The sequence below is a fragment of the Lepisma saccharinum genome, chromosome 22 (genome assembly GCF_977018435.1).
Source record: "Lepisma saccharinum chromosome 22, izLepSacc3.1, whole genome shotgun sequence".
NCBI classification, from domain to species: domain Eukaryota; kingdom Metazoa; phylum Arthropoda; class Insecta; order Zygentoma; family Lepismatidae; genus Lepisma; species Lepisma saccharinum.
In genome coordinates this window covers 31,430,933-31,457,467 of record NC_139250.1, presented here as the reverse complement: position 1 = coordinate 31,457,467, position 26,535 = coordinate 31,430,933, and the positions used below count along the sequence as shown (strand labels likewise).

The 26,535-nt window shown below is 38.0% G+C and overlaps 1 protein-coding gene across 1 annotated transcript in view; it reads left to right on the top strand.

Moving 5' to 3' along the window:
• LOC146004803 (choline transporter-like protein 1) overlaps nucleotides 1-26,535 on the top strand; it is a 158,741-nt gene that overhangs the window by 55,054 nt on the left and 77,152 nt on the right. The window contains exons 3-6 of the mRNA XM_083143828.1: nucleotides 1,869-1,991; nucleotides 5,887-6,035; nucleotides 8,883-8,957; nucleotides 13,001-13,056. Coding sequence (XP_082999954.1) covers nucleotides 1,869-1,991; nucleotides 5,887-6,035; nucleotides 8,883-8,957; nucleotides 13,001-13,056 — 403 coding nt within the window. The remainder of the gene's footprint in view (nucleotides 1-1,868; nucleotides 1,992-5,886; nucleotides 6,036-8,882; nucleotides 8,958-13,000; nucleotides 13,057-26,535) is intronic.

Here is a 26,535-nt window from a genome sequence, read left to right as displayed (position 1 = left end):
CAAAAGGTAAAATTTCGTAACGAAGTTGTCTTACTTTTTCCTTTCTATCAAGGTAGATCACCACACACACAAGAAAAGTTCTGCCCTCAGAAAATATTTTATATTGACACAAACCGGAAATAACAAAGAAATTAACAATTTGGAGGATTTTGTGTCGCGCAGATACGGCCCTCGGTGTCCTAGGCTCGCCATATCAAGTACATTGTGTCCCATTGATAATAAAGAAAGCCAACTGATACCAATCATCGAAAGGAACCAAGCACCAGGGCCATAAACCGACGGAAAATAGAAAAAATATGACATTTGAGTGTAGTGGGTTGCATATATTCAATTCTTACGATGCTCCTCCTACAAACGCCTCTCTCGCATGCAGCCAAAAGGCTAGTGGCACGCACAGAGGGCGTAGTTTTCCCAAAAATCAACCTTTGGCCCCATTTTGGCGATACTCTGGACACCTGGGAAACAACCTCTGGAGTCACAAACAAGTTAGAGAGTGACACATCAAGTCGACGACATTTAGACAGTTGGTCGCACACACACACACAGACACACACAATCATTCTTAAATGGTTATATGCTAAATTTTTACTCGGGGAAGGGTCTCGATGTATAAGTTATATAATATACCGACGCTTCAAGAGTAGTTACTTTCATTCCCCAACCCAATTGGAATTTCTGAAATCCCATGCTGGTGGATGATTGATTGGTTTGGTTTATTTCACTTCGCTTTTCTGCCACTTTTGGCTAATCGCGAAGATGAGGATGAGTGATGATATGATGAAATTGATGAAGGGACACTCACGAAGAACACCCATGACCAGGTCAGGATTCGAACCTAGGATCCATGATGTAGCGCGCTACGCTAACCACTCCGTCATGGAGGCCGACTTCACACCACACCACACTGATGGTGACGCTGTGTTGTTGAATCTCCTATAAAATTACCTTGGTCAATAATTGTGCTTCACTTCCCTTCCGCAGGATTTTTCCCAGGGAGGGTAATCAAGGTAGTTTTTTCAGGGGGGCAAACAAGGCACATTCCCCCCCATATTAGTGTTGTCTCCTCAAGAAACATTGCTTCAATTTGAAGTTAACATGAATGTGGTTGAAATGAAATTACATGTGTGAAATATATAATTTTTGGTTGACTTTCATTTTCCAGAGGGGGGATTGCCCCCCTTGACGACTCCCTTCCGGACGTCCATGGGGGCAAGAGTTTTAATGCTTAAACGGTCTAAATTTCCCAACTCCGTATCAGTGTCGTTTGTGGAATGTTTTGAACCACCTATAAAAACTGCCAATGGCAGAATCCGCTTATAATTCGAGAATTCCACATTCGAGGGCCTCCCCGATGATGGCGTAGTGGTAACGTCGTCGCCTTGTAATCAAGGTGCCCCGGGTTCGATACCCGGTGGAGGCACATACTGGTTCGGATCCCACTTTAAACTGTAGGTGCAGTCCCAATTAGCCTTATTGTGCATAAAGTGGACTTAAAACAACAATTCAATTCAATCCACATTCGAGCGCCTATGTGCACAACACGAAACACAAATTACTTCTATACAGAAAAAAGTTGACCAAAAATTTTAAAAAATATCTCTCTTCTACACTTCTCATCCAATATATATTGACTTTTACATTAAGTGTTGATATTTTTCCCACTTAGTGTTGCCAATCAGAATAAATAATTTTAAATAATGTAAATCATGGCTTCCTGGACTGTTTTATTTCTGTAATGTTGTGTTTTGTTGTTCCCATGATTTCAGTGTGTATAAGCACTATGTACTGTGTCTGCAATTTACTAAATAAATAAATCACACTATAATTGAATAACTGTCTATTTACCAATTCAAACTGTCTTTTTGTAGATGGAGGAGATCAACAAACAAGCCGCGAATGGGCATCAGACAGACTTCCAGGGCCCTGTGGCTGAGCGCAAGTGTACAGACGTCTTCTTCCTAATCATTTTGGCGTCCTTCGTCATCTCCTTGGTATGAATTTTATTGCTCTACACTGCTAATCAGCATGTATTCTATATGTTGTACATATGGTTAACAAAGAAAACTAAATACATACCGTCAAACGGGTAAACTTCGTCATGAGACCGATAGATGTCGGTAGGAGTCACATGCTGGTGGAACAAAGGGAGTGTGAAGCCACACAGGTGCAGTTGTGGAGCGGACATCAAGCGAGGAAGTGTGTTGTGTGCAATGGCATTGTGCTCTGGCGTTGTATGCAGCATTTTCTCATGCACGATGCCAAGAACATATCAGAAGGTAGTTGGTGGTCGGAAATATCAGAACTATACCTCCGATCAGGTGCAGGAGGCTTTACGACTGATCAGAAAGGGAAAAACAGTCTCCATTTTGTGTGACAATCTTACCTCTTCATGGGGGTACCCATTTTCTGGGGTAACTTCGTCACGAAAATGCTGACCCTCCCCCCCCTAACATTTTGGATTTTTTTTGGTATTCCTTCAATACATTTGTAAAGGTAAAGTGTTCCTCGTGAATCATTTTTGTGTTGTCACTCGCCACGAAAGTTACCCCGTTTGACGGTACTTACATGCTGAAATCCAATTGTAAGTATCAATATATTTGAATTCATTTCCAAATTCAAATCTTTGGAAGGAGTAATGTTAACAGATGAAAACCGATATTAAAATGGAAATTAGAACCCCACTTAAGTCAGATAAAATGAATGCATGTTCTATTCATAAACTTTTATATAATATTAAAAGACTAAAGGTTAAGATATACAAAACAATAATATTGCTTGTAGTTTTGAATAGATGTGAAACACGATCGCAAGTTGGATCCGAACCACTATGTACATCCATCAGGGACCACCAGGGACCCCTTGATTACAAGGCAACGACACTACCACTGCACCATCGGGGAGGCACCTATATAGCTAATCAATATCCATACCCTGATGTTATTAGAATAATTGAACCATAAGAACTTCAGTGAAGCCATGCAATGTATCACACATGGAATAGAAAAGTTTACAGTGTCAGGAAAGTTGGTGGTAAGGGACTTGTAGGAAGGCTAAGATGAAGCTGAATGTCAAGGAAGGATATTGCTGTAATTGTTGTAATAATTTTACCCAGTACAGGGATAGATGGAAGACTTATGTTGCTGACCCTCTGAGTAATGGCATATTACTATAGTGCAATATCACAAATGGATGAGAATGTACTAGTACCATATTACTCGAACGTGCAATTTGTCTTCTATCTCAAACTTTTTGTTTCACTGTTGTAAATAGTAAGAGAATATCAGTTCAATTTGCACCCTTTACTGTATTTTTAAACATTCCCATTGGTAAGTAATGGTACTAGTAGAAAAAATGAGTGAGGAGGTGGAAGGAGACCAAAAAATGTTTAATTTAGTATACCTCTACGTGACACAAAATACATATTTGGCCAGCATTTACGCATCTTAATTTTTCTTGTGTGTTGTGGGGAGTGAGGTAAAATTGGTGGAGTTGTTCTGGTGGCATCCACTCCCTTTTACTGTGTCCCTCTGATGTCATTACTGGTTATTGCTTTAAATCAAATTATTAAAAATAAGGAATTGAATTGGCCAGGAAAGATTGTACAGGGTGGCTCAATAAGTCACTTAACACCCTCAGTACAAGGCCACTGCAGCATGGAATTTGAAATTGGCGATGACCAATCGTTATCTGGCCAAGGGGGAACCACATTGACGCCACCCACACGTCGGCGACCATATTGATGTTCGCCATCTTGAATTCAACTTCAGAATTTTAAATGGGAAGGGGGTCGTGCGACATATCAACATGGGCTAGAATTTCACGAGAAATGCAATGGTGAAGGTTTTTTCGACGTATCTTTAACCAGTAAAAAGTTATGACTGAATTCTTGTACCAATTTGCTCCTTTTCGAGGTGTTAGAAAAATGCTTTAAAATTTGTTTAGCGCATCGGTAATGCATCGAGATCAAAGTGACGTCTATGGAGAGACGTTCGCATGCCATTGCACATTATTTTAATCGGATACATCCATGAAGAGCTGTGCAATATGAATGGTTGTTGCGAACAGTTTACAGTGTGACGCTTCCATTGAATTAAAAGTCCTTCACAGTGACACCTTCACCATTGCATTTCTCGTGAAATTCTAGCCCATTTTGATATGTCGCACGACCCCCTTCCCATTTAAAATTCTGAAGTTGAATTCAAGATGGCGGACATCAAGATGGCCGCCGACCGTGTGGGTGGCGTCAATGTGGTTCCCCCTTGGCCTGATAACGATTGGTCATCACCATTGCCATGTTGCGCGCTGCAGTGGCCTTGTACTGGAGGTGTTAAGTGACTTATTGAGCCACCCTGTATATTATGATATGGGTTAAATTTATTACTTGCAGTAAGGGCAGTTAATCTCGATTTCATATGAATATTCATTTCTCATTAATTCCCATCCTGCTTCTTTGAAGTTTCATTTCAGTTTATTTGTTCATGCAGATCCTTCATAAAAGAGTTTGGAAAATGTCAAATAGAGATTATATTTATAAAAGTATTCATCATTTGCTATAATATTACACACACAGAGCACTTGATAGGTGGGAGATGTTTGTATGGATCAACATGGATGAAGTGCAGGAGGTGGTGGATGCTATACAAATTATCATAAGAAGGGATGCTTTATGAAAATGTTCTTGACGGGGGGATAGCATTTCTTGTGGTTCCCCACTTCAGGCACTGAGCTGAAGGAATGTGTTGTCCCACCTTGGAGCTAGCTGTGGAGGTGTTCCTATGGTTTAACATAGTGAAAATGACACAGCCCAGGAGGATGCTTTGCAAATTTTCTTGCTAACAGGAGGATACCTTTCCCCTGCAATCCCCTCATTTTGAGCAATACGTGTGTGTATTATGATTGTCAAAATTGAAATTTCAAGACGAAAAGCCACCTTGGCTGAAGTGATGCTGAATTCTCAACTCACCATCTAACCACAGAGAAGTCCTTGCTTGATTGGAAATTTTCTTTGGTGAATGCATTTTCATCAATTCAAGCTAATCATCATCGATTTTTGTTATTGCAATTAGACAAAAGATGCAGAAAAGCTAAATTCAAGACCAAAAAACATACTTTTTCCCCTGTGCACAAATTTTATGTTTCCATTCACATTTCTGATAACTTAGACAGTTTATAAAAATAACAAGAAAGGTAACATAGTATGTTTAAAAATATACAGTAACATTTTCTTGAATTAATAGTGCATATGCACTGAAAAGAAAATATCTTCTATTTCTTCCTCAACACCACCATCTTTTATGATTTACTTCCAAATATGAATACATTTCTACTTGGAAAATGGGTTTTTGTTCACCAATCTGGGTTTTGTGAAATAATCAAAATACAATATGCATTATACAGTACAACCTCAACATATTTTACCAATATGCATACTATATTACTAAAATGAGCACAAGATACAGGATATAAACAAACAAAGAATTGAATCTCATAGTACATGTGTATACTACACCAGTGTATTCCTTCCATCATTGAACTGAAGTAGGCTAAGGTATCATTCCATTGTATTAGTTCATTATATTATATTATTGTATTTCAACAAATTGACATGTCCAATATCACAGCATGTAAATGCAAATGTGTGACTTATGTGATAAATTTCATGTAATCTAAATATATTTTTTATTTCTAATTTCTGCTATTACTTCTGTCTTTATAGCTACAGTTCTTCAATGATTCATTCAAAGTATTTATCATTCTTCAAAAGTTTCTCCTTACGCAATTACAGCATTGTTGCCTCAGTACAGTATATAGTGTGCAGTAAGTGTATTTAATAACCATTACAAACTTTCCATTACAAAAAGGCATTTTCTGTTATTTTCCTTCTAGTTTGGGCTAGTTGGGTATTGCATTCAGAATGGTGATATTTATCGTATACTAAATGGCTATGATAGATGTGGGAATATTTGTGGAAGAAACAACAACCAGAAGATGCCATCAAATGCCAATTGTATTGTATTGGATCACTCAGAAAACAAGTAAGCTATTTCAACTAATGTTTTATACACTAAGTTTTAGAGTGTTTAATTTACTGGGGGTCAGTATTCAGAAAAATTGTCGTGGTTTACTGCAACAATTCTTATTTATTGTATATATTTATTATATGCTAATTAAATATAATAGAAATAAAACACCAATGCGGGCATGCAAACAATGCAAAAACAAAAGTCTACCAACTTCAAATTATTCAGCAATTTCTACATATCAGTAAACCAGACAGCATGGGAGAATATGCAACTGCTGAGGGTCAAGGGCGCCGACTTTCCAAAATTTCTGTGGGTGCATATCAATGGCGGTTAGATCTGTAATTATCAAGTATTGTATACTTTAAACAACTTACATGCACAATGATTGCAAGAGGCAATGTTATTATCAACTAAAAGAAAATACCACATTCATACAAATTAAAATGAAAAAATCTTCATAAATGCAAATAATTTTAATTCTATTGCAGAAAGAACTATGCAAGGATTTTGTTGTGAACAGAAACTACAAAATGACACTTCATGTACCAAATAATAATAATAATAATCATGACATGTTAACTTTCAATATAAAACACATTCCTTCTTACGTCATTTGCACTTATGAATTTCTTTATGAACATGCAAAATTGTCAAATCATTCAATCTTTTTTGGGTCATTGTTGACCGCAAAAACGTTTTCATTTCGAACAAATGCATTACACGAATCCCTGTCTGCAGAAGTAGCAGTTGCCGACGGAAGCACTATACTGGAATCAAAAGCGTTTTTACACACACAACAGAACACTTTGTCCAATTCTTTGTCGTAATAAATCCAAGGAAATGTATTTTTCCATCCTTCATGGTATGACCTGCCTGACGATTTCTTGACACTTGTTGCTAATGTACTGCAGGAACTGGAAGAAGACACGTTCTCGGGTTCCTTATTTTTTGACTGAACTATGTTCAGTGTCAGTAATATCCACCTGTGATGACGACGACAAACGTATGACGAATTTATCCATAGCGACTAGCAAACCTACTGTTCGAATTCGAAAGTATGTAAAGAAGCAATACTCAATATTGTGTTTCAGCTTTCCACACGCGTCCCGTGCCACGTTTGGAAATTGCGAAAATTTTTGCCTGGCGAAGTAGAAATTTTAACTTCCATCTCAATGTTTTAATTGCATATTATTTTTTGATAATGGCAAGTTAGAAATATTTATTTTATTTTGTTTTTATCAAACTAAAAATCTTGTGGGTGCGGCGCACCCACACGATTATTTATGTGGGTGCTCGAGCCCCGGAGCACCCACGTAGTCGGCGCGCATGCTGAGGGTACAGGTAGTATCCATGTACCTCAATGTACTTTAAACATGGCACAGTGTCAGGTAAGTTTTTTCAAGCACAACTTAAAATGTGTTTTGTGGACTTCTCATTCATATCATCATCTGATGGTAACAGAAGCAGTTTAAGTTTTCCATGTCAAGTATAGATCTTCTATCCAATGTGTCCATAAAATTTTTCAGAGAAAGCAGGTGATTGTACTATTTTCTTATAAATTGCAGGGTGTTGCAATTCAATGGATATTTTATTTATGAAACAAAAGATATAACCTATTTAAATGAGACAAACATTACAAACACAATAATTCCAACCATGCACATTGCCATTCATCATGTGAAAGAACCAAAGTTTGCGTTCATGTTTCAAATGCTATTTTTGGGAGGTGACTGAAAACCTTGATGTTCTCACTCAAATAGCTTGAGAGACCAACTATCATAACACATTACATGAGCATTTCGGTGGGTGGGTGGGGGGGGGGTCGAACCAGTTTATCAATAATACCCATAGAAAATTACATCACTCATTTCAAGTTACAGAAAAACAGAAAGGTTGTTATTTTTCAGTGACGTATTCTGTGATGTAATCTTATTTACCACCGCTAGAACATTTTTTTTTATGTATATAGAAATTGCCAGGGAAATTTTGAAGTTGTCGGACTTCTGTTTTGTTTTACTTGCATGCCTGCATTGGTGTTTTATTTCTATTACATCTAATTAATACAGTACTAAAGATATGCAGTAAACAAGAATTGTTGTGGTAAACCAGGTCAAATTTTCAGAATATGCCACTGTTATTTTATTGTTATTGAGAGAAAGAAATAAATAAAAACGTGTTCAGTAAAAAGAATAGTGAAAAATACAGGAATCAAGTTATGTTTTCATATTTTACATTTAAACCCAAAAATAATTGGTTCCACAGTTGTCAGAATTCCAAAAATTAAAATTTTATGTGAGAGGTCACACAACATAAAGGCTGAATAAAAAAATATTTGTACTATTCAAGTTTCATTAAGGGCCTTGACCCCCTCCCTACAAAAAAACATGGTGATGCCATTTATAAGCCCCTCAATAGTCTGTGGCTGATTTGCAAACTCCTTGCTTTCCCACACAGGACATAATCAGGGACAATTAAACCAGGTGACGAAGTGTAACAACATAGTCGCTATTTTTATAAAATGTCGTGAAAACAACTACATGTTGTGATCCAGTCCACCAATCGAAGTTTTTAAAAAATGGCCAGAGTTTGATAAACAAACACCATGAGAAAAAAAAAATTACCACAATAAATGAAAATACTTGTTTTGAAGGAAAGTAATAAAAATGAAATACGGTACATTCATTACACTATTGCAACTGAATATGCTCCTGAAAAATATATTATGATGTAAAAATGGTTGAAAGATTAGTACGAATGGAATGAGATTACAAATTTCAAAGTAATATATCTAATTTCTAAAAGATTTTGTTGGAACAATGCATTTTTATTATATTTTTATTATTTCTACATTCTTTATAGGTTTGTGGAAATCAAAGGATTTAATACAGAACAAAACCTTCAAAGAGAATGTGTGCCGAGTTGTCGACCTAACACGTAAGTATAACAGTCGTTATACTGTGAGCAATTTACTAGATTTTGTATTTTGTTTTTTATGCTTTGTGTAATGTCATATTGAGAAGTGTATTTTGCACTTACAGGTGGTTCTGCTTATAGCTTAGATAATTTAGATGTTCCAGAGGATTAAAATCGATTGGGGTCTAAATTTTTAATCGTTTGAAATTTGTTGAACAACAGGTTCCTTGTATCAAACCATCTGAATTATTTATGCTCTGCTCTGGCCAGAGTTTTACTCTCACATCAGACAAAAAGTTCATTTTTTAAATGAAACATGAAGGCCTATAGTAAACTATGCTAATGCGCCAGTGGAAATTAATTACAGATAGTACTCAAAGTGGATATTTCTAGCTGGGAAGGGGGAGGGGGTGCTTAAACAAGTTTGAGATAGGTGGGAGGATACCTGTGCAAATTATCCTACTTGGGAGGATGCTTTACACCATTACCGTGCCCTGAGGAGTAGCTAGTCTAGCACATCTCCGAATATTTTCAAATCGCAATATTTATTGTCTTGTTGAAGCCACAGTTCATGTGTAATACTCTTTTTTATGGCCTTCTCATCCCTCAGTGCGATCAATGGGCAAGGCTGGAAGGAGCTACTCTAGTTGGCTTTTCCTCCACCTCACCAGTTCCAGGTAGAAACAGCTACCGGAAGGGAAAGGGAAGTTTTCTGCCTCTACTTCCCTCGCCCTCTCACCTCCAACTGCAATGGTTGAAAGGTTGTGGTTTCAACTACCCAAGTCTATCTCCTATAGGAACTGATAGAGGATTGGTTTCCCCTCGAATCCTTTATTAATCCTCTAAAGAACTCAGGAGAAAAATTTCTGTAGTACTTATGTTGTCTGTATTTACACCACACCTTTTTGCATGTTGTACAATATGTATGTATAATATGGGATGTAGTTTAATTATTTATGAAATGGGAACGTATTATGTGCTGACAAAAAAGTTATGCTTTTTTTCAAATATGGAATATATAATGATTAAATAACAAATATTTGCTTGCGCTCTCTGTCGCTCTCATTTTAGTAGTGTTTTACTTAAATATACCACTCTCTTGGCCCCCAATAATAAAATGGGTAAGATAAACAGTCATAAATATGGATATATTTATTTGGGCAAGAGAACGTGCATTCTTATTGTTGTTGTTGGTTTGGTTTATTTTACTTTGCTTTTCTGCCACATTTGTTTATCACGAAAATGAGGATGATGAAATAGATGAAGGGACCTCACAATGAACAATCCAAGCCAGGATTCAAACCCGTGATGAGTGTATTATTGTTCCTATGTGTTGTACTCTGCAGTGAACAATGAAATAATTTGGAATGAAAAATTTATTCCAGAACTCAAGAAGCCAAATTAATATTATTGAAGAAACTACAAAGAAGCGTGTGTTTGGTTACCTGTTTATCCCCTTTAATATATTGAATTGTTGTCATCTCCAACCACTTTCTTTAGCTGTATAGATTCAATTGCGATAAGTAGCTAATGAGCTTATAGAAATCATGAGGCACAATCATAAACAGAGAACTCTGGAAACCTGATTTCACAGTGCCCTGCAGATGCACTGGGAGGAAATGATATATATGTATTTTATATTTTAATGTTGCTCTTCCATCACCTAACTTCTGCACCTTCCCGATGGCACAGTGGTAGCATCGTGACCTTGTAATCAAGGGGTCCTGGGTTCGATACCCGGTGGAGGCACATAGTGGTTTGGATCCCACTTTAAACTGTAGGTCCAGTCCCAATTAGCCTTACTGTGCATAAAGTGGACTTAAAACACCAAATCAAATCAATCCAATCCACTCCAACCTAACTTCTGCCTTGACGATGAACGTAGATTAACTTAAATGGGTGAAGGGTGGATACAAAGAAACACTCATGGACAGGCCAGGGCCCCAGCCCGGATCCTTCAGTAATGAGATCGTGAGGTGGAGAAATTAGGGATATCAAGCAATGCAAAATTTTGAAAAGATGTTAATCATATACAAAGATGATGTTTCAAAAATCCAATTGAAAATTACCGCTGAGGAAAAAGCAGTTCGCTTTACCCATGTATCCGAATGGTTAGTGCTTTCCTCTCATCTTTGTTGTTGGCCAACCTCTATGGGGAGTGAAAGTGTTCCTGGATCGGTACCCGGTGGAGGCACATCGTGGTTCGGATCCAACTTTAAACTGTAGGTCCAGTCCCGATTAGCCTTTCTGTGCATAAAGTAGACTTAAGACACCAAATTAACCAACAAATCAACCAACCCTGGGGGAGTGGTTATCACAGTGAGTTACAACACCAGGAGTTCAAAGAAAACCCATGGCCAAGACTTGATTCGAACCCAGGATCTCTGGCTTAGTAGTCAAATCAAATCGTTTTTGATTTTCAAAAGGGGATGGTAGTTACGTGTCCTTTTTTTTTACTAGTTATTCTTCATTTTGCCATCTTTTCCTATCTTTGATGTTCTCTTTTTAGGAATACTGGATCCTAAGAGGGGGAGGGGGGTCATGACCCACATCAACCCCCCCCCCTGGCCACACCACTGATTGCTACCCCAAGTGTCGATGTCACCGCACGTCACTGCTTTACACAAATGTTCTTGCTGACCTCATGACAGAGTGGTTAGCAGAATATGCTATGAATCCCAGGATTGAATCCCGTCCGGTGCATTGTGTTCTTTGTAAAAGTCCCTTCATCAATTTCAGCATATCATCATTCATTCTCATCTTCATGATTAGTCAAAAGTGGCAGAAAAATGAAGGAAAATAAAACAAATCAATCAATCAATTAAAATCCCCCAGCATCCCTCCCCCCTTTTCGAGCACTTATTACAATGAAATTAAGGGACAAAAATGTGAAAAAAATCATATGCGTTATTCAAAGCAATTCTTTATTTTTTATTTGTTTAATGATATTGGTAGCCAACAGGCAGCCAGGTGCCAAATTATAGGTCTCCATTGATTACATACATGTATGTAATCACCTGCTCTGCTACGATTTGTTTAGGTGCCACCATGACGTACACAATTACAACACTAATACTTGTACACAATACAGTTCTATATGAAAAAGGACCTAAGTACTCCGGGATTCTCTTGTATAACAACCTGCCAAACCACATAAAAAACATTGAAACCTGCAATGCTTTTAAGAAAGAACTGTACAAATACTGGAACACTGCTTGACTCCATTGATGAATATCTAAGCCTGCAATAATATGTATGTATGTATGTATGTATTTATTTTTTCTTCACAACTTTTGCTAATTCAGATCTTATTAAAAACATGATAGGTATCGTAAAACATAAACCACATTATGCTATACTGATATTGAGGCATCTCAATGTGTATCAGTGACTCCAAACATGGTGTGGTTACTGGTGAAAGGTAACATTTTCATTGCAGAGTTTTATTACATTATGTTGTACTCAATGATACTTTATTGCATTGACATTGTTTTATTGTATTATAATGTTACTATATTCCAGAGGTCGGAAGTAGCGCGCTACTTGTAGCGGCGCTACTGTAGCTAGCTACAAAATTTGTAGCTGTAGCGGCGCTACATTTTATAAATTGTAGCTGTAGCTGTAGCGTCGCTACAAAATTCTTGTAGTTTGTAGCGAAAATCACCTCGCTACCGCTACTTTTCTTGTTGGAGTTTTGAGGTAAATGTTTACGTGGCAACAGTGTTTACCAGAGAAGAAGAAGAAGAAAGGTTGCCATGCAACTGTGTAGCGCGTTAACTTTGTTGTTTGTTCCTAAAGGAAAAAGTATAAATACCTTCGTCTTTGGTCTCTCGATCTCATTTGTATTTTGTTTGGGAGGTAGTGGAAGCTCGTGAGCCCGTTAATTTTGTGCGTCGCCTTTGTTTTATAGTACCACGTTATTATTATGAGTGATATCGACAGCGACGATTGTGGAAGCAAACCACGCGAGAAGTTGCCATGGGAAGAATACAATAAGTTTTTTACTTTCAAGAGGACAGAGAAAAATGGAAATTTCATTGTAAGCTGCAATCTTTGCTGCATAGGAAACGAATTGTCGGTGACGAAGACCAGCACATACAATATGAAAATTCACTTACAGGTAAGTGTAAAATTAAAGGATATAATAATAATGAAAGGGGAGATATAAACTCGGTCACATGTTTCATTGCAATTTCTTGAAAGTGTGTAAATGTAGAAATAATGCAATTACATGCCACGTTGTTTACCTGCCAGTTGGTAACCATTAACATTTATCATACATTTGTACATTTTACACAGTTTTTCTCCTGTGTGCTATTTGGACAGTCTTTCGAACAAAGGCATGTAGTGCTCAAAGTCGGTAAGTGGTTGGTTTCATTAAATAGTACTAGATTTTCGACTTCTGTCCAATGTATTACTTTGGAAGGATTAATTGAAGCATGCGAAAGTTTCCGAAATAAGTTTTTAAAATTGTGCAGAACGTGCACCTAGTTTTAGTCGAAGAAACCTCCAACTGTGCGCCAATTTCGTACTGGAAAGTAATTTCCAAAGTTTCCGTGCCCATAAAATTGAGGTGTGTGTGTTAACCTCAACTTTGAAACATTCGCCCGTAAATAGCAAGACCCGAATACAAAGTTCGGTATTATCTAACCTTCTTGCTTGGCCGAATCATTTTCTCATGAATATAGTAATATTTTGGGCCTAATCTGCCGTTTTGCAAATTGTCCAACGTACTGTTATTTCAACCCTTTTGGAAGAGCAAAAAATATTGTAGACGAAATGTTTGTTGCTTGGAATTTTGATCGACGTCTTCAATCGAAGTTATTTTTTTCCCCGCTTAAATAAGAATTTTCAAAGGGATTGCAGAGAATTTCACAGTGCGAAAATTGAAATTTAGAGTTATAATGAATTTAATACCTTTTTCACTAATCAGGAGCTACTACAATGTGGAGTTCTTAAGTCAGTGTGGTGTTCATTGTCATTTAATATCATGCACGTGTGATATGACCACAAAAGACATAAAAAAATGGAAGTGACTATTTTCACCAGGACGCATATATTAACAATAACAACTATTTATTACTGCCAAAACGGTAAGATACAAAATTGTACAAATTTCTATGACGTCTTCACCTCGAGACCGCCATTCTACCGGATACCCACAGACTATTCAATCCCGCGTAAAGTGAGCATAGTTGCCAGTCCGCAACATTCCCCCCTTTGCGAACATTACGCGCTAACAATAGTATTTCTACTTTTACACGTACACTATCTAATATTAAATTATTTTACATGTATATGCCCTTACATATTTTCTCCATTTTTTTGATTTAGTCACATTTTTAGTTAGTATATCAGCTTCTAGATTTTCTGAATTTACATGTTGAAGATACACATTCCCATTTGCTACATCCAGTTTTACAAAATTATATTTTCTATTTATATGTTTAGTTCTTGCCTTTGTACTAAATACCAGGCGCGGAGCGTCCATGTAAGCCGTGTAAGCCGGGCTTACACTTTATTAGTTATAGTAAAATGTATGTTATTATATGGCAAAATTCCTAAAAACTTCGAAGTTCAACTCGGCCCGATACCAGTCTTCGAGATCCTGTTTGTTAGATTGCAACACTTCAGCACCAGGCGGCACATGGGATCTCCCGCCTTCTGCTTGTGGAAAGCTGTAAGCCGTCTGAACGTTGCCTTACAAATTTCTAACCGCGAAGGAGCAGTGCCTACCGTCGCCCACCGTATCTGGATGGAGAAGAACAGGGAATATAGGGAGAAGAGCGGGCCAAACCCTACGTTTGTAAACCTACGACCACAGGCTTACAGCAGCGTTGCAAACCTCATGTTTAGAAAAAGTGTTGTTCATGGACGTCCGCAGTATTTCCACCAGGGAGGATTAAGCAGGTTTTTTTTTTTTTTTTTAGGGGTTGGGGTAAACTAGGTATATTTCCCTTCTTAAAATATACTAATTCAATTTGAAGTTAACATTTTTCTGCAACGCCCTTGCAATAGTTAACAATTTGATGTGACTGAAATGAAATTGTATGTGTGAAAATGGTTGACATTCATTTTTCAGGAAGTCTCCTTGCCTTGTCCCTTCTGGACATCGATGGTGTCTTTTAAACTCCGAAATTGTGCTACATATTACTAAATTGTTCTGTGATTTTTCATATTATTAATATTAATTTATAACAAAAACATAAATACAAACTCGAATAGTTCAACCAACGGCATGGGTTCGACCAGGTTCGACGTTATACGTGAAAAGTTTGAAAAAATTCAACCAGAACGAAAATTGGCCCTCTTGTTTTATTTATATCCCCAACTTACAAACGACTTTTTAAACTTGTGCGAGATTTAGCACCATTATGCTTAGGTTGGCTTCACTGAATACGAGCCAGCGAGAGACAGATCCTGCAAGAGGAGGGGCTCCAGCGTTGTCGGGTATGAATGGTTGACGGCAAAGGAAATTTGAGCCGGTGGTGCTTCAAGGAGGTTTTTTCCAGGAACAGGGAATTCTGAAGCAAAAATCTAACAGGGAGGGAAAAAAGGAGAAACGTAAAAAAGGAGCGGGATACGGGAAAACTAGATACACATTGATGTACTAAATTCTTGTTGTTTCTGTTTTTCGCTTGTAGGAGAGCATAAACATCAGAACTATTAAGATCTCTGTTTTCCGTTTATGTATGAACTCAACTGGTAATAATTGAGCTAAAAAGTGCAAAAATAAATAAATAAATAAATAAATGTTAATGAAAGTTGAAGATTGAACCAATTTTACAAATCTCATTCAAATGTGCCCGACCCTGTGGCCGAGTGGTTAGCACATCGCGCTGCGACACCAAGGGTTCCGGGTTCGAATCCTGGTCGGGCTTGGTTGTTTGTGAATGTCCATTCATCAATTTCATCATTTCATCAATCATCCCCATCTTCGCAAATTAACCAAGAGGCCCAAAACGCGAAGTAAAATAAACTAAATCAAAATAAAACAAAACAAATCATGTCAAATGTGAATCAAATATTATTAATTACGTAGTCAGTGCTTCAAACACTCTTCGAACAGCGTTCGAAAAGCCTGTTTATGATCTTTTAGGTGCTAGATTTGTTTTTACATTATCCTAAGAAAGCACTTACATGTCCTTTGATAGAAATTTCTGGATATGTCCCTACAATTAGTGAGCATTTCTTTTATAATTAATATTGTATTTTTTATTTTTTTTTTACTAAATATAGGGAATTTTAAGGCAAAAGAGGGAATTTATTTATATCCGAAAGGGATATTCCCCCCACAGTCCGAAAGATCACTGCTTTGAGCAATGACCAATTTTGGATCTGGTTTCTTTTTGTTTCCCCGTTCTTGTTGTCGAGGTATTGCTTTTGCGAATTCCATCTATTCAAAGTGGACTGTCGGTCCTGTGCTGTTGTGTGTTAGTGAAGTGCATTATGGAATAAAACGAGTGTGATTGTGCGGTGGGGTGGAGAACTTGGTGCAAACGCTGTTATCCAGCAAGGATTTTGCTGCCAAGAAGAAACTTGTGGATGTAGGTAGGCCCATCCCTTCCTTCTCTAGCAGGCATAGTAACAGAAACGAAAAATAAAGTGCGCCGATTTTGTGATTCAGGGTACGAAGCTGATACTTGGTTATGCGGTTGTAAAAAGTATTCTGCACTTTTCTGTTTCCTTCTGTTTTCGTTTCTTTATTATTATTATTATTATTATTATTGTTCATTTTATCTAACTTTGCATATTTTTTATCGTTACGTTACTCATTGTGATAGGAAAAAGACTGACTTAATTATCAGTTGAAATGTAGGAGATACACAGCCTAGCAAAGAAAACACCAATCCCAGAGATTTATTCAGAATTTTTAATTTGGTGAAAAATTCTAGGGAAGTGTTCTGAAAAAAATGGGGGGGGGGTCGATGTGTGTGGATAAATCACTAACCATATCAGCCCAAAAATAAGCACAACGGGAAATAACCTTCATCATGATAGGCTTACACTGTTGGAAAGGTCACGCTCCGCCACTGCTAAATACCCATTTGCTTCTTATAACCTTCATGTTCTTCTCTCTGGGAACTAATGTCCAAACATTATGTGATTCCAATGCTTGCATCTCTTCGTTCATTGCAATCTTCCAATTTTCACTGTACGCTGAACTCATAGCTTCATCGAAGGTTTGTGGTACGATATCTTGTGCAAAATTTGTTTGTTCTCTTGCTTTTATCCTCTCAGATCTTTTCACACCTAGACTTTTAAGTTGATCTTCATTTCTTTTCAAATTTTCTTTGTGTCTTGTTTTTAACACTTCGTTTGTTTCTCCTTTCTTCCGTCCACTTCTTTTGGTTCCACTGTCTTCTATGGTTAACTCATCTGTTTGTATTTCTTCTGGTAGATCTTCAGGTGTTAAGTCAAGAAATATGTCCGGTCCTCTTTCTTCTACCTTCGATTCATGCAAATGGACATTGCTGTTGTCATATTGCTTACTTTCCCTGTCTTCATCATGTTTATACTTCAAGTTGTTGAATTCTAGTTGCTCTTCCAAATTACAATTCATCAGTAAGCCTCCACAGTTTCTTTCATCGAACACAACGCTTCTAGCTTCATGTATTTGTTTCGTTTTGGGGTTGTACAGCCTGTATGCTTTCCTTTTTCTGGAATACCCAACAAATATTTCCTTTTCTCCCTTTGGTTGAAATTTGCTTCTACACTTCTTCGGAATGTATCTGTATGCCACACATCCATATACTTTCATATGTTTTACTGTAGGCTTCCTTCCCGTCCATCTTTCCATTGCAGTTTTTGTGCCACCATCCTTGGTAGGTATACAATTTTTGATGTACGCTGCCGTTGCAACCGCTTCAGCCCAAAATTCTATGGGTAACCTTGCATCAATTAACATTGTTCTTCCCATATCTAGTAGTGACCTGTTTGCTCTCTCAGCAATACCATTACTTTGTGGACTGTATGGAACAGTTAACTGGTGATCAATACCTTCTTTGTTAAACAACTCTTGAAATTTACTGTTAACAAACTCAGTACCATTGTCTGACCTTACACTTTTTATACAATTGTTAGCTTCCTTTTCATATTGGTTTTTAAATTTTACAAAGTAATCAAAAGCTTCATCTTTAGTTTTGAGAAAGTATACAAACACCCTTCTACTGTAAGTATCTACAATAACATACATGTATTTAGCACCCCCCAATGACTCTTTTTCTACAGGTCCACATAAATCCATGTGTATCAAATCTAGTGGTTTCTCACATACATCATTACTTTGTTTAAAAGGAAGTTGTACAATTTTTCCTTTTGTACATGCATCACACAATTCTAATTTTTCTGAAGTTTGCTTAAAATCTAAATCTCTTACCATATCACTGTCCTTCATTTTATTTAAATATTTTTCATTCAAGTGACCTAATCTTCTGTGCCACATGTATTTTTCATTGTTTACATTAGTTTCCATACTTAAGCATGCATCCTTACAATGACTTACATCTGATCTTACATAAGTTTGTAACGTGTACATACGATTCTTTTCCTGTGCTTCTGCCACTAATATGCCATTTTTGTCAATTATCCTTGCACTATTTTTGGAAAACAACACTTCATTATCATGATTCACCAAACCTCTAACTGACAATAAATTCAAACGCAAACCAGGTACATATAATACATCATAAATACACACATCGTGAAGTTGGCCATCATTTGTGACTGTTGATACCTTAATGTCACCTTGTACTTTGGCCTCCATCGATTTTCCTTCCTCCGCAAGTTGCACTTCACTTTGCACTTCTCTTCTATTTATCAGCCAGTCTTCTTTATTTGTCATGTGAGATGTACAACCAGAATCTATACACCATACCTGCACTTCTCTTCTGTCTTCCTGCATGTCGTATACACTGTAAGCAGCTTCCATGTTGTCTTCGCATGTGAATCCCGTCTGTTTCATTTTTCCCTTCGCTGTTTTAGATGTAGATGCAGAGGTAGACGTAGAAGGTCTCCTAACTTGAGCTTTCCCACCTTCTTTATTATGCCAACATTCTTTCGAAAAATGTCCTACTTTTCCACACGTCCAGCATCTTCGCACAGCTTCTTTATTTTTCCAATACTTCTTATCCCGTGCCTTGTATGCCTGTTCGGATTTTTCATTGTAGTCCATTTTATGCAACCTAACCTCTTCTTCTTTTAAGGTATCTTGCACTTCTTCAATTGTAGCACCCCTTTGTGCTCGTAATACTGCTGCGACGTTTTCATACTTTTGATGAACACCCCGTACAATATGATACACTACTTCTCGTGTCGTAATTGGTTGACCCAATGCAGCACTTTTTGACATTATGTTTCGTGCTCTCAAAACATATTCGTCAACACTTTCCTTCTCACCCATTTTTATATTCTTCATTTCCACACCTATATCTATTATTTTGTCCTGTGTGTTTCCCGTGTGAATGCGTTTAAGTTCATCCCACACTGTTTTTGCACATGTCTCGTTAATGAACAGTCCAGCCTGGTCGGGCGATAAAGTAACAACTATGACACCAAAAGCTTCGTCATTTTTCTTTTCCCAAACAATTCTAGCTTTTTCTTCTGTTGGTTCATCATTCAATATTGCGTCCTTGTACAATCCCTTACTTCGCAGCACTGCACTTACCTTTAGTGCCCAGACATGATAGTTGCCATTGTTCAGTAATTCTATCTTACTCACGTCTGCCATTCTGCTAACCACGAGGCTGCTACCACTGTAGTTCCGTTTCTAGGATCTTACAGATACGACGACGCATATATTAACAATAACAACTATTTATTACTGCCAAAACGGTAAGATACAAAATTGTACAAATTTCTATGACGTCTTCACCTCGAGACCGCCATTCTACCGGATACCCACAGACTATTCAATCCCGCGTAAAGTGAGCATAGTTGCCAGTCCGCAACAGTAGCTGTAGCGGCGCTACATTTTATAAATTGTAGCTGTAGCTGTAGCGTCGCTACAAAATTCTTGTAGTTTGTAGCGAAAATCACCTCGCTACCGCTACTTTTCTTGTTGGAGTTTTGAGGTAAATGTTTACGTGGCAACAGTGTTTACCAGAGAAGAAGAAGAAGAAAGGTTGCCATGCAACTGTGTAGCGCGTTAACTTTGTTGTTTGTTCCTAAAGGAAAAAGTATAAATACCTTCGTCTTTGGTCTCTCGATCTCATTTGTATCAGGGGGTGCTATTCCGGCTTCCCGCGCTACGGCGGCACGTGAAGGTCTTCTGCTAGAGTGACGTCAAAAAGGGGATCCCTCAGCTGCGGGCCGCTTAATAACATGTAAAATCATACAAGTTTATCGCCTCATAGAGGCGATTATAACTCTTGGGAAGCAATGTTTATAACATGTAGCTCTTCTTCACTGCTTTCCTGTACCTTCTCAAGTTAACTGGGGATGGCAAACGAACAAATTCATGCTGAATTCAGCAAAAAGGGAATCAATGTCTTTGGTTCTTTAACACTATTTGTCTACACTTCTACACGCAGCAATAAAGTTGGTTGGTTGGTTGATTGGTTGATTTGGTGTTTTAAGTCCACCTTATGCACAGTAAGGCTAATCGGGACTGGACCTACAGGTTAAAGTGGAATCCGAACCACCATGTGCCTTCACCGGGTATCGACCCCGGGACCCCTTGATTACGAGACACAGCAATGAAGTTAAATGATTATTACATGAGAGTCTCATCTTGAGACGAGCACAATAGATAGAACACACGAAAAATCGTAAAGTGAAACAATTTTAAATGCCTGTGTGTGCTGGAGAGGGGTGGGAGTAGAGTCTCGTGCGCATATTTTCATGCAAATAGTTTACTAATTTAATTAATTATACCATGGACATAACTGCAACAGGATCGAGAGAGTAAGATTGAACGGAAAGGCTTAAGTAAGTCCCTCTACATGTATATAACGGGTCTCCATGACAGCATAACGCTTTAGGAAGCCAGAGGCCCCAGTTTGAACCATAGTAAGGCATATAGCAATGTTTGTCTCATTCTCCACTCATTAGTTCATCATTCATCCTCATAGTAGCGATCAACCCAGTAGAAATTCACCTTTAAATGAACGACACAAACATACGTATTGATTTATTATTATTTCGTTTTTCTGCTACTTCTGGCTAATCGCGAAGATGAGGATGAATCGTGATAAGAATAGGCGGATGAAGGGACAATCATAAACATGTAAAGACAACACAATACGAACCGCACCAAGGATTATAATGGCCACGAGTCCAGACGCCAGAGCCTCGCTAGTCACTAGTATGTAAAATGCAGTGGTATGAGTTCTGTCGAGTTGCATCCACGAGAAGCTCCAAAATTTCGGTGTTGTGTGCGTGTGAATAAAACTATTATTATTATGAAGTTACAGTTACGCAATAATAAACGTCTAAGCCGTAGGAATGCAAATATTGCCATCAGTTTCAATAATACGAATGTCTATAACAGTATCCTTCTTATTTAATTTTTATTTAACACGTAGTGTTTTTTTTTATACGGAAGAAACATGCACCACATTATGTCAATATATTGTACATATATTCAGGTAGTGTTGTATTGTAAACATTTCCAGCAGTAGAATTTCAGCAACTTCTTTGCAGGGGCGACTTATTGTTGACAAGAATTAATTGAAGTTACTGCTGCATAACATAATAAGTACGAGTATATTGCAAAATCATAGACAAAATGCAGTGGGTGGAGGATGTCTATGCAATATATCCTAGTGGGGGAATTTTCTTTAAGAGGATTTTCTTAACTAGAGAGATAGCATTCCAAAACCTTTCCCTCTTTGAGCACTGCTGCCTATCCTGGGAAAAAATCTTGCGTTCGTCCTTGTCAAATTGCGTCATTACGAGGCAAATATTTTTTTTTCTTATTTTTGGGTTGCTTTCCTGTAACTTTTACCTAATTGGAAGGCGAGGATGAGTAACGAATTGATGAAATTGATGGACACCCGCAAAGGGACACAATGTCCAGGCGGGACTCGAGCCTTTAACCTTCGCTGGGTAGCGAGATCGTTACTGAACCAATTAACGTTCTCATCTATTTCTATTTTGAGGGCCTCCCGATGGCGTAGTGGTGGCGTTATCGCCTTATAATCGAGGGATCCCGGGTTCGGTACCCGGTGGAGGCACGTAGTGGTTCGGATCCCACTTTAAACTGTAGGTACAATTAGCCTCAATGTACATAAACTGGACTTAAAACGCCAATTCAATCAATCTGTTTTATTATTTCACGTCGCTTTTTGACATATAGAGCAAACTAGGGCAATGAAATAAAAATGAAAGATGAAATAGATAAGACACACAATGATACACACCCATGCCTCAACCAAGGTTCGCTTCTGAGTTCATAGAGCGTTACGCTAGCGATTCCTCCAGGTAAAGGATATTCGATAGACGATTTGATGTACACCGAGGGGGTTCATACCTGCAGTTGGGAACATTCAAATGGAAAGTAATTGCTTCCAGTTTCCGAAAGCGACATGGCTTTCATTGTTCGGTATAAGCCAACTTCGAGGCACAGATTTCTCCCAGATGTCAGAAAAATCTGCAGGTCCAGTAGTAGCGATCAGGTATTCGTTTACAGAAGTGCTTGTGCTGTTTGTCTTGAATATTAAAGCGAGTAATTTTAGGTCGTATTACGTGTATTCGGTGTCTGTACCATGAATAAGCGTGCCAAAGGTAAACATTCTTGTGCTGTTGCAGAGTGTACCAATTGGGGCTTTAAGGAATCTGGCACCACATCTATTTCTATTTTGAGGGCCTCCCCGATGGCGTAGTGGTGGCGTCATCGCCTTATAATCGAGGGATTCCAGTTCGGTACCCGGTGGAGGCACGTAGTGGTTCGGATATGGAAAAAGTTATTCAATTTGAGATTGTGTTTGCATCCTTCCATGGGTCAATTGTTTCCAAGCAACATAAAGTTATGGACACTCTAAAGACAGTACTTCAGTCAAAATTTCCTGAAGTTAACGAAAAGATTACTTCCCTGTATGTCAGAACAAGAACTTTTATTAGAATTCGACATTTGAATAAACTAATGAAACTCAAGTCCATGGAAGCAAGTGCAGCGAGAAAAAGACGACAGTGGGTAGCACTGTCTCCACTTCGTCTCCAGGAAGGGTAAGTTGTAATGAATTTTTATTCTTACTGATATTTATTTCCGCCTCGGCCTCCACCGTATAGTGATTAACAAATCACATTGCTAAACCAAGACAGAGGCCAGGCCTATTGTTCATGTATTTGTTATTTGACGTCGCTTTTTTTACCACTTTTGGTTAATCGCGGCGATGAGTGATGATCACATGAAACTGATGAAAGAACATCAATGCCCACGACGTGACTCGAAGTCGGGAACTTCAGTGACGGGATTCAAAGTCGAACACGCGGTTGACCAGATTCGCCATCGATCTGGCACGAGTTTCCTTGAATTTATTAAGGGATTACGCTTTCCCACGACATTGCATTTTATCCATTTATTATTTATTTATTAATTTCTAAAAATCATATTTTGATGTTACGGTTTTTTAAACACAAATCAGTTTAGGTAGAATATTTCTGCAATTTTACCATAGTATAAACTTTAATGTAAGCGAAGGCATGTTTGCATCACTAGTTAAAGATTTTAACATCTACAAAAAAAAATATCCAAAACCCATTTCCACCTCACTCAAGGATTATGTTAATTCAATTCAAATTATACGCGGGTTCAGTGTCATGAATCTAACCTTTACTGAACAGAATGAGATTGGTTCATAGAATGTATCGCCGAAAATCAATTTCGCTGATATCCCGTTGTCGCTGTTCTATTTTCATTAGATACGAGCTCCAATTACCATTTTAATCCTTCGTTTTAAAAGTTATTCAAACACAAAAATAGTTATTGGGGGTCATTTTAAAGTTGTTTTTTTTACTTCATTACTGTCTTCATTTTATATATTTTTTATTTTCTAAGAATTTCGGCGGGCTGCAGCCCCTTAAGCCCCCCCTGCGTACACCAGTGCTTGCCACACTCATCTAGCCCATCAAATTTATCATTTCATCATTCATTTTTATTGTTGCGGTTACCCTAAATACGTAGAAAAGCGACGTCATAAACAACAGCGACATCCTATGTATACTAGATATATAAATTATAATGAACAAATTATTAATAACAAACATCTGTGAAAATTTGAAGGTATGAAGGATAATAAGTATTGGTGTGGTAGCAAAATATTTAATACGTAAAATTGTATTTATTTACCCATACGCAACTTCAGATTTCAATGTAGGGGCGATATAAGAGGATAGTCGTGATTACTTTTTGTTTGATTTGTATAACGCCATTTATTGTAATTGCGTGCTGTAAACTTCTTCATATTATTGCCTAGGTCTTATTCCTTGCGTTTTGCTTATTATTCTGCTGCAAATGGTTAATAGAACCAAGATATGGACAATTAAAAATGAAAATATTTCCCGTAAGCTTCCATTGCTAAGCGAGCCACGCCCCTTGACAGATCCCCTTGGTCACGTCAGAGCTCGTTGCGGCTTCTGGCCAATGGGAGAGCTCCGTGCCTCGGAATGCTCTTCCTAAAATACTTCTATATTCCTTGATTTGTATTTTGCAGGGGGTGCTATTCCGGCTTCCCGCGCTACGGCGGCACGTGAAGGTCTTCTGCTAGAGTGACGTCAAAAAGGGGATCCCTCAGCTGCGGGCCGCTTAATAACATGTAAAATCATACAAGTTTATCGCCTCATAGAGGCGATTATAACTCTTGGGAAGCAATGTTTATAACATGTAGCTCTTCTTCACTGCTTTCCCGTACCTTCTCAAGTTAACTGAGGATGGCAAACGAACAAATTCATGCTGAATTCAGCAAAAAGGGAATCAATGTCTTTGGTTCTTTAACACTATTTGTCTACACTTCTACACGCAGCAATAAAGTTGGTTGGTTGGTTGATTGGTTGATTTGGTGTTTTAAGTCCACCTTATGCACAGTAAGGCTAATCGGGACTGGACCTACAGGTTAAAGTGGAATCTGAACCACCATGTGCCTTCACCGGGTATCGACCCCGGGACCCCTTGATTACGAGACACAGCAATGAAGTTAAATGATTATTAGATGAGTCTCATCTTGAGACGAGCACAATAGATAGAACACACGAAAAATCGTAAAGTGAAACAATTTTAAATGCCTGCGTGTGCTGGAGAGGGGTGGGAGTAGAGTCTCGTGCGCATATTTTCATGCAAATAGTTTACTAATTTAATTAATTATACCATGGACATAACTGCAACAGGATCGAGAGAGTAAGATTGAACGGAAAGGCTTAAGTAAGTCCCTCTACATGTATATAACGGGTCTCCGTGACAGCATAACGCTTTAGGAAGCCAGCGGCCCCAGTTTGAACCATAGTAAGGCATATAGCAATGTTTGTCTCATTTTCCACTCATTACTTTATCATTCATCCTCATAGTAGCGATCAACCCAGTAGAAATTCGTCTTTAAATGAACGACACGTACATACATATTGATTTATTATTATTTCGTTTTTCTGCTACTTCTGGCTAATCGCGAAGATGAGGATGAATCGTGATAAGATGAGGCGTATGAAGGGACAATCATAAACATGTAAGGACAACACAATACGAGCCCCACCAAGGATTATAATGGCCACGAGTCCAGACGCCAGAGCCTCGCTAGTCACTAGTATGTAAAATGCAGTGCTATGAGTCCTGTCGAGTTGCATCCACGAGAAGCTCCAAAATTTCGGTGTTATGTGCGTGTGAATAAAACTATTATTATTATGAAGTTACAGTTACGCAATAATAAACGTCTAAGCCGTAGGAATGCAAATATTGGCATCAGTTTCAATAATACGAATGTCTATAACAGTATCCTTCTTATTTAATTTTTATTTAACACGTAGTGTTTTTTTTTTTTGATACGGAAGAAACATGCATCAAATTATGTCAATATATTGTACATATATTCAGGTAGTGTTGTATTGTAAAAATTTCCAGCAGTAGAATTTCAGCAACTTCTTTGCAGGGGCGACTTATTGTTGACAAGAATTAATTGAAGTTACTGCTGCATAACATAATAAGTACGAGTATATTGCAAAATCATAGACAAAATGCAGTGGGTGGAGGATGTCTATGCAATATATCCTAGTGGGGGAATTTTCTTTAAGAGGATTTTCTTAACTAGAGAGATAGCATTCCAAAACCTTTCCCTCTTTGAGCACTGCTGCCTCTCCTGTGAAAAAATCTTGCGTTCGTCCTTGTCAAATTGCGTCATTACGAGGCAAATATTTTTTTCTTTCTCTTTTACCTAATTGGAAGGCGAGGATGAGTAACGAATTGATGAAATTGATGGACACCCGCAAAGGGACACAATGTCCAGGCGGGACTCGAGCCTTAAACCTTCGCTGGGTAGCGAGATCGTTACTGAACCAATTAACGTTCTCATCTATTTCTATTTTGATGGCCTCCCGATGGCGTAGTGGTGGCGTCATCGCCTTATAATCGAGGGATCCCGGGTTCGGTACCCGGTGGAGGCACGTAGTGGTTCGG